The sequence below is a fragment of the Crocuta crocuta genome, unplaced genomic scaffold (assembly GCF_008692635.1).
Source record: "Crocuta crocuta isolate KB4526 unplaced genomic scaffold, BGI_CrCroc_1.0 scaffold675, whole genome shotgun sequence".
Lineage (NCBI taxonomy): Eukaryota > Metazoa > Chordata > Mammalia > Carnivora > Hyaenidae > Crocuta > Crocuta crocuta.
In genome coordinates, this window is record NW_027528796.1 from 2,923,343 (window position 1) to 2,932,623 (window position 9,281).

Genomic DNA, 9,281 nt, shown 5'->3' on the forward strand with positions numbered 1-9,281 from the left:
ACCCCTACCCCCAGCACCAATGACACCTCCTTCCTGCCCCTCGCTCCCAGCACCACTGACACCAGGTGCTCGGGGTCCCCGTGGTGGCCTATGCTCTGCAGGCTCGCACACCCTGCTCGTGTGCCTGCCTTCCCGCAGCACAGCTCGTGAGACGCATCCCGGCGGGCCGTGCACGTCACCCGCTTCCCGCCCCGTGTGCCCCTGGGCCGCGCCGGGCCTCCCGCCAGCTAGCGGGGTTGGGGGAGCCTCTGATGGGCGCTCTGCTTTGTGGGTTTGTTTTCAGGCTGGCAGCATCGGAGGACTAACAGGCAGGGCTGGGGGCTGCCACCTGGCACCCGAGTCGGTATTTTGTTCCCTCCCTTAGGGGCCACGTCAAACCTTCAGCCAGGCGTTTACCCTACAGTGAGGCCGGGGCCTCCCCGTGCCCAGACTTCGGTGCCCGACACTGAGCTGCTAGGCAGGGCTGGAGGGGCAAATCGGGTCAGGGGCCCCTGCCCGCGGAGGGGCGGTGTCCCCCCTCTGCCAGGGACTCCAGGCCTCCACCTTCCAGACCCTGTCCTGAGAAAGCAGGCACCACGGTAGAAAGCCTGGGTGGGACCATGTTCTGGGCACGGCTGCCCTGCCCGGTGCCACCCTGCTGGGGCCTGGCCACCTGGGCGAGCCGTGGCTCCCCCACCGCCTGGTTCTCCCTGGCCCCCGGGTCTTTTGACCACACCCAGCGCGTGGCCTACAGAAAGTGAGCAGTTGGGAGAAGCTGGCGCCCGTGACCCGTGCACTGGCACCTGGTGTGGACGTGCTGTGCCCTCCCGGACCCACCTGCTGACTCTTCCACCTGGTCCCCTGAGCCGCGAGTGCAAGTTGTTCCCGCGGACCTGCCCCCGGTGCCAGAGTCCAGACAGGAAGGGTGCCTGGCTGGNCGGTGTGGACGTGCTGTGCCCTCCCGGACCCACCTGCTGACTCTCTTCCACCTGGTCCCCTGAGCCGCGAGTGCAAGTTGTTCCCGCGGACCTGCCCCCGGTGCCAGAGTCCAGACAGGAAGGGTGCCTGGCTGGATTCTGGTGTGGCCAGCAGGGCTTGTCCAGCTCACATCGGATTAAAGTCCGCTCACCGTGTTCCTGGAGAGGGTCACCCAGCCCCGTGACCCCTCCTGGGGAACCGATGGCATCGGAGGCCATGGGGACAGAGGGCTCTTGGGGTCAGGTTTCCCTGGGACAGTAAAGAGATGACGCAGGTGCCGTGGTTTACAGCAGGTGACCCCTGGGGCCGCGCTGCTCACGCCCCGCCCGTAACCAACCTGCGGACCTGGCGGTGGGAGCAGGTGGCAAGGGGCCCTGCGGAAGAGCCCCGGCCCATGCAGGTGCCGGCGAGGGGTGGGGGCCGGCTCGCTCCGTTCTCCAAATCGCCCAGCTCACCGCGCTCACCTCTCTCTTCGGGTCATTTAAAACCGGGGAGAGCTGTCAAACCGAAGTGTGGCCTCCTGAGTTCAACTTGTAGACACGTCACGTGCGTTTTACTGTCAACCTGCTTTCCCGGCGCGGGGATGGCGTCTGGCCGCGGGGAGGGCCAGGGAGGCTGTACCCACCGAACAGCATCCTCACACGGACTTCTAAATGAACGTGGACACAAACACAGGGGCCGTTTAGGCACCTTGCTGACAGCACACACCTTCCCTCTGGACGCGTGGTCACCGGGACTTCCCGGGTCTCAGTCGGGCCGAGGGGGTGCCAGGGTTGTGCCCGGAGCCCGTGTCGGGTCTTTGCTGAGGTCCGAGCTGGGTGTTAGCAGTGTTGGGGAGGGGACGACCAGGGCGCCGGGTCAGCGGGCCGCGAGCCAGGGACTGAGTGGGTGCCAGGCCGGGGCCCATGGGGGGCCGTCCCTGCTCCCCCACCAGGGCTGGGGTCCCCGTGCATGGCGCTCTCCCAGCCCCCCCATCCTGATTTTCCTTCCTTCTGTCCTGCATTCCCCACCTTCCCCTTCTCGTCTCGTCGGAAGGACACTTCTCGTGAGGCCGGGGGCCAGTGCGCTTGATCTCTGAGAGGCGGGCCCTGTCCGTGTGTCCTGAGCAGACGGTGCAGGCTGAGCGCCCACGTCTGCCTTCTCCACGTGGCCCCCTGTCGTCACTACGCCTTGCACTGGTGTTTGTTGGGAAGGGTGACTGCTAAGTAAAGGGCTAGTTTAAGTGGGGGGGGGGGTCCCTCTGTGTCTTCTGCAGGCCCGCGGGTTGTGACAAATGTATCCGTTCCGGCACCCACCCTACAGCCCAGTACCCCGCTCCACCTGTATCTCCCTGAGCTTTGCTTTTTTTTATGCTTATATTTGAGAGAGAGAGTGAGAGTGGGGGAGGGGCGGGGGAGAGGGAGACACAGACTCTGAAGCAGCTCCAGGCTCGGAGCTGTCAGCACAGAGCCCGATGGGGGGCTCGAACCCACAGACCAGGAGATCATGACCTGAGCTGAAAGCCAAAGTTGGACGCTTAATCAGCTGAGCCATCCAGGTGCCCCTCCCTGAGCTTTTCGTTAGCCTTGCCTTTTACAAAAGGCCAGAGTTGGGGTCAGACTGGGGAAGCCTTTCTAACCAGCTCTGTCTTGCGGTCATTGTACAGAATGACCTGTGTCACTCTGCGGCCTCCATTCAGTTTCAGAACCAGCAAGAGTCTCCAGGAGAGTGTTCTGGAGCAATGCCCAGCCTCTCCTGTGCTTCACTCCTTTCGCGGTCAGGCCTGGCAGGCAGCGGCCTCGGGCTCCACCAGCTTGAGGCCCGGCCGGGCCGCCCCAGGGCCGCTGATCACGTCTTCTCTTCCAGATCCGCCTGGCGGACCCCCTGGGCAAGCTCTCGCACATCCTGGAGGTGGACCACTTCGCACTGGTGGTGCATGAGCAGGTCCAATGTGAGTGGGCGTGCGGCGGGCGGGGCAGCGAGGCCTTCGTGCCTCAGGGCGTCTGGGGAGCCGGGGGTGTGACCTCCGGCCCCCACCACCCTGGGACTGTGGATGTTGGAGGGACGCCTCCGTGGGCCCTGCCAGAGAGGCCACAGGACTTTTGAACTGCCGCGCACAGAGCCCCTTCTGGGCCTCCTCGGCGGGTCCCCACGGGCCAGGGGGTGCGTCCAGTCCTGGGTGAGGACCAGGGCTGTAGAAATGAGAATCGGGAAGGACCCGGAGTCGCTCCCTCCCGGCAGCGGCTGGTCTTGGGGCCCGGGCTGCCCCGCGTCTAACCCCTCTCCCGTCCTTGGCTCCACAGCACGGGACCTGGCCTTGCGGGGCGTGGTGGGGGGGCCCTCAGGTATGTACGCCCCGCCCGCCCATCCCTGCTGGAAATGGCTCTGTGGACACAGCCGGAGCCTCCGAGGGCATTCGGGGTCCTGGACCCCCAGCCCGAGGGGGAGGGCTCTTCCTCCTATTTGATTGTNCAGAGTCACCCCTGACAGCGTTTACCCCGCTGCCTCCCGGGCTGCCAGAGCCCAGTGGTCGTAGCAGAGACCCCATAGCCCTTTCCAGAACGCTTGCACGCCAGGCTCTGGACTAGTTTCCCCTGGAGGGTCTGCAGGGCGGATTAGAGAGGCTGCTCGGGACCACCCTCCCCTGCAGGGGCAGGACGGTCTGCACACCCCTGCAGCGCGGGGAGCCCTGTCCCCTGAGCCTCCCTGCGCACGCCAGCCGGGTGCCCCGCCCCCTGTGCCCTCCCCACCCCCACCTGCTGCGACCTCCGCCCTCAGAGGCTCGAGACCGTGGTGCTGGGGAAAGAGGGGGCGCCTGGCCCCCGGCGTGGCCGTCACGGTTCTCGGGAGGAACCACCACCAGGGAGTGTGGACACAGGGAAGGCAGTGGCTCACGTGCCCAGGCTGGTGGGTCCCGGAAGCCGCAGGGTGAGTGGGCAGGGCGGGCTCTAAACACAGGAAGAGCCAGCGTTTCAGTTTGAGTCCAAAGACCAGGACAGTTTCTCGTTCTCAGAAACAGGCCACCTTTTCGTTCTAGTCAGGCCTTTGGCTGATTAGGTGAGAACCACCATGCTACGAGGGGGCTCTCTCTCTTCTCCATGTACCCAAACATCAGGTCTCACCCAGGGACACACAGAGTAACGTCTGACCAAATATCTGGGCGCCCCGTGACTTCGTCAAGTGGACGCATAAAATTAACGGTCTCAAAAGTCCTCTCTGGGCGGTGGCCGCACAGCCCAGTGGGCTGGGGCGGGGGTCCGTCCAGGCCTGAGAGAGAGGCATGGGTTTGAAGACAGGCCAGAGGTGTGAGCTGGTACAGCACGTGCGTGTGCAATACATGCACATGCGACACGTCGGAACTTCATGCCAAAACTCTAGCATCGGGCACCCAGGGGAACCTTGTTTACTTAATGACACCGGGGGCGCCTGGCCCAGAGGACGCGGTGGGGAGAGCCTGCGTGGGCGCCCTGAGCCCCCCTGCCCCGGCACGTGGGCCCGTGTAGACGTCGGGTGGCTCCAGGACAGGGCCCCAGGGTGTGGCTGCCTTTAAGCCACTCCATGCAGAGACCCCTTTACACCCGTTGCCCTGCCTTCCTCAGACCACAGCAACGGGAAGTCCAGTAAGAAGCAGATGGTGTTCGGGGTCGTCACTGCCATCGACTTGCTGAACTTCGTGGCCGCTCGGGAGCGTGACCGGAAGACCAAGCCGGGAAGCGCCACGGAGCCCAGAGCAGCCGGGGACACCGCACAGCTCTGACTGCGCCCACGCCTCCTGGTGTCCGTCCTCTTCTGCATTTGTGAACACAGAACACACACGCGTGATCTCGGGCTGCCTGGCGCTGGGCGGGGGCGTAGCGCAGCGGGTGTGGGATGCTTAGCCCGGGGCCGCGCGAACATCAGCTTCCCTTTCCTAACACCGGGCGCCTCAGTGAATCTATTTATGGTTAGAGTAGCTGTGTCTTTCGTCTTTCTTTACCTTCTAAAACGTTTCCACAAGAAAATCGTACTGAACAGAACTCAGCCAGGCAGGTGGGCCCTGCAGCGAATGACGGGAGCAGGTAGATAAAAGCGGAAGAAAGTGCTTTTCTGGAGACAACCCAGAATGGGGAGCGGCAGAAAGGCGGCCAGGGGAAGGATGGACCGGTCCGGAGCCCTCACTCGGCGGTCCTGTCCGCTGGGCGCTGGGCTGCTTGGAGTGACTTCAGTGTTGGGGGGCTCTTGACTGAGGTGAAATTCGCAGAACCTTAAATGAATGATTTAAAAATGTAGGTTCTCAGGGCGCGTGGGTGGCTTGATTGTCTGACTTCGGCTCAGGTCACGATCCCACTGTCCGTGAGTTCGAGCCCCGCGTCAGCCTCTGTTCCCAGAGCCTGGAGCCTGCACCGGGTTCTCCGTCTCTCTGCCCCTCCCCTACTCGCACTCTGTCTCTTAAGCAGCATTAAAAAAAATTAAAAATGTGCGTTCTCAAGTGTTGTGCAGTCACCACCCCATGTAGCCAAGTCCCGTGCACGGCCTCACCCCCTCCCCCTCCCCCGGCCTCCGCCGGCCCGCGGTTGGTCTCCCCGGAATCGTCCGCTGGGACGCGCCCGTCATATGCAGGGAATCCTCCAGCCCGGCCTCCGTGTGGCTTGTTTCGCTCCGCGTCCTGTTTCTGGAGATCACCCACACTGCAGCAGGCGTCGGCACGCCCTTCCTTCTTACGGCGGAATAAGTCCCGTCGTGTGCAGGGGCCACGTTTTGTGTGTCCGTCCGACAGCTGCGGGACGTCTGGGTTGTTCCGCTTCTTAGCTGTCAGGGCTTGTGCTGCCATGAACTTGCATGTACAGGTGTTGTTTAAAGACCCTTGTTTAATTCGCTGGGTCACGTACCCAGGAGTAAAACTGCTGGGGCTGTGGTAAGTCTGTTTCATGTTGTGAGGACCCCCCCCCCCCCCAGGCTGTGCCACAGGGCTTGTGCCGACTTTCACTCCCACCAGCCGTGCACAGACCGGTTTCTCCGTGTCCTTGTCGACACTGCCCAGTTCGGGGGGCTTCTGTCGGCTTTATAACTGTGGCGGCAGGAAGTGTATCTCGTGGTTTTGATTTGCGTTTCCCTGACGACTAACCGTGTTGAGCATCTTATGTTCTTTTTGGCCATCCATGTATCTTGTTTGGAAGCATGCCTGTCCAAGTTCTTTGCCCGTTGCTAAGCTGGGTTGTCTTCTGTTGTCCAGTTAGAGTTCATATTTTCTAGATCCTCACCGGATTGCGATTTTCTACCATTCTGTAGAGCACCTTTCCCCGTTCTTGATAATGACTTTTAGTGCACGACACTTTAAACTTTGATGAGGCTTATCCATTTTTTTCTTCTGTTACACCTTTGGTAGTACATAAGATGGCCCCATTATCAAATCCAAGGTCATGAAGTTACCCCATCTTCTTCTAAGACTTTTATAGTTTTAGCCGTAGGTCAGCTAAGTGACGTTCACTGATCCGTTTGGAGTTGAGTTTTACACGTGGTGTGAGGTAAGGATCCAGTGTCCTATGTTTAAATGTGGACACCCCGTTTGTTGAAGAGACAGTGTCTCCCACCGAACGGTCTTGGCACTCTTGTTGAGAATCAGTTGTCCGTAGATATAAGCGTTCATTTCTGGGCTCTGTGTTATTGGTCTGTATATCTGTCCTAACGCCAGTACTGCACTATTTTGATGACTACGGCTTTATAGTAAGTTCTGAAATCAGGAACCGCGGAGCCCTCCAGCTTTGTTCCTTTTCAGTATTTTGGAAATCACGATGGATCTTGATGGGAGTTTTCTTCATGATTCCTGTGCTTGGAATTCTTTGAGCTTCTTGGATTCCACTATTTGACTAGAAGTAGTTCCAGAGAACAGGGAAGGGAATCACCAGTGAAACAGTTCACAAAGCTGTCCCAGACTGTGGGTCCATCCACGGGGGACAGGGAAAGACCCACACAGGGAACATCACTGTGAAACGTTAGGTCACCGAGAACAGGATCTGATAGGTCACCCAGAAAGTCTGGGGAGTGAGAAAGGCGTTGGAGTTACCTAGCATTTGGAGGCTGGGAGCCAAGGGAGCCGAGCCTAAAAACATCTGGAATGGGACGGAATGCAGGCCTGTCTCTCCCCTAACAGCAAGCTGGGGTACAGACATTTCCACTGAGGCAGAGTGGCCACCTGGCCCCAATGAGATCCCGAAGGGTGTCCCCAGAGCGGTGGGGAAGGTGGGTCCCCGACCAAGGGCTGGGCAGCCATGGGCTGCAGGTGATGCTTGGGGGAGGGGACATCAGAGACCTATAAACATGCGAGTCACAGGCCTGGTAGGAAGTGGGGTCACATCGGTACCTGGCGAACGCCACAAAGACTGTGTGGGTGAAGTCTGCACAGCTGACCCTTGAGCAGCACAGAGGTTAGGGATGCCAGACCCCCCCACCTCCCCCTGCAGTGAAAAACCTGTAACTTCCGTTCCTAAGAAACATACCTGTCCACAGCCTCTTACTGCCCAGAAGCCTTCTGGTGATGCGTATTTTGTCAGGGATGTACGCACTGTATTCTTACAGCGGGCTAAGCTAGAGGAAAGGAAATGCTAGAACATCAGGAAGAGAAAATACATTTACGGCACGAGACGGCTGAGAAAAATCCACGTATGAGTGGATCTGCGCAGTTTAGACCTGTGTTCAAAGGTCGGCTGTGGAAGAAACGCGATTACAGCGCAGACAGAACTAAGCCAGGACAGATGGTGGCTTCCTTAAGGTCACGGAAGCCCGAGTACGGTGTGTCCAGAAGTTAGCGTGCGCTACGCAGGAAGGACGGCTGTGCTGGGGGAGGGGCCCGCAAGCACCGGGAAGCTTCACCTTCGCGGTACCAGGCAGTAGAACGAGTAGCGGAACGAAGGCTTATGAAAGCCACGTGCAGACCCCGGGAGCGGCAGCGGGCGGAACTGAAAGGGTCTCTGGGTGGCAGGCAGGGCCTGGGACCTGCTGCCGTGGTGGCCAGCCACCACCTAGGGCTGTGGGACCGCATCTGTGTGTGACTTAGACTTAAATCATCCTTTTACACAAAGCTGGTAAATCCAGTTTCTAGACAGAAAGGCAGGTATCTTGGGCATCTTTCTGAAGTTCAGCAGTCCCTGTATTAGGCCTCTGGGGACCAGTGAGCAGGTGGGTGAGACAGCCTGTGTGGTGGCCCGGATCCGATGCTGCCTTCACCTGGTTCCCGGACGGGCCAGTTTACCCGCCCCCCCCCCGACAGCGCTGGTACTGACAGTGACACGACACTTGCAGGGCCTGGTCCCCGGGCACCACGGAGCAGACTGGGTGACGACGCTGTGCGGCCTGGGCCCGACTCGGGGTCTGCGCCAGCAGGCTAGTGGGAACACCTGTCCCTGGAGGCCCCTCAACCTGCTCAGGAGCCCAGCTGCCCCCGCCGCCTACGCGGGGGGCAGAGGGCGGTGGCCCCAAGGGGTCGGCTTGTCCTCCTCCCCAGCCCCAGGATGCGGAGCCGGGGGCCGGTGCCCGTGGCCACATGCGGTGGTCTTGGGGGGAGCTGACGAGCCCGCCCACTGGACTGAACCCGGGCACGGCCACACCGGCTGCAGGGGCACTGGAGGGTGAGGTGTGTAGTTGGTCGCCCCCGGGGCCCAGCTTCACGTGGCAGTGGGGGCGGCTAGTCCTAAGGAGAAATGAAAGATGGAGGCTGCACCCCCACCCTGTCCTGAAGGCGCCCTTTCTACTGGAACCCCCAGAGTGACAGAGATGGCTCGGGACACTACTGTCCCTGCGGGCAAGCCGATGGAGCTCCCTGGGCGCAAACCCGGGATCCCCCCACACGGCTGGCACACCCCTTCCTCCCACGGCCACTCCGGGCCGTGCCGCCGTGCCCAGCGGGTGTGGATCGCCTCACTTCCGGTGTCCTGGTCGGGGACAGAGCCCGCTGTCCGAGGGAAGCACCAGTCACTCTGCTGACGTGCCCCGCAGCTACAGCACGGGCACCTGCCAAGTGTGGCCCCAGGTACCCTCCCTGCCTCCCCGCCCCCCCGCAGGGTCTGCAGCAGGTCCGTGACCACATGCACGGGCGGGGGTGGCCGCGTGGCGCCTGCCCCGTCCCTGGTGTGGCGGCTGGGCTGGGCCGGGACCTCCCACAGGACCAGCTGGAGTCTGGCCTCCCTGACTAGCAGTTTCCGTTTTGCTGACTGAGCCCCGACTGCGTCCCCCCCAGCAAGTAGCCTGGAGCGGGGACCCCTAGGCGGCCGGGTTCTCAGCCCTTCCGTCCCGGCCGGGTGCTCGCGGGGTTCCTGGGGCCCGGCCTGCGGGAGGAGGGGCCTCGAGGAGGGGCGCGGCGGGTGCCGGGA

General features: G+C 61.7%; 1 protein-coding gene across 1 annotated transcript in view; it reads left to right on the top strand.

Annotated features, from left to right (window-relative positions):
* Nucleotides 1-5,404, top strand: part of CBS (cystathionine beta-synthase) — an 18,701-nt gene extending 13,297 nt beyond the window's left edge. The window contains exons 13-15 of the mRNA XM_077755370.1: nt 2,803-2,887; nt 3,240-3,281; nt 4,536-5,404. Coding sequence (XP_077611496.1) covers nt 2,803-2,887; nt 3,240-3,281; nt 4,536-4,693 — 285 coding nt within the window. The 3' untranslated portion in view covers nt 4,694-5,404. The remainder of the gene's footprint in view (nt 1-2,802; nt 2,888-3,239; nt 3,282-4,535) is intronic.
* The last annotated feature ends 3,877 nt before the right edge of the window (nt 5,405-9,281 follow it).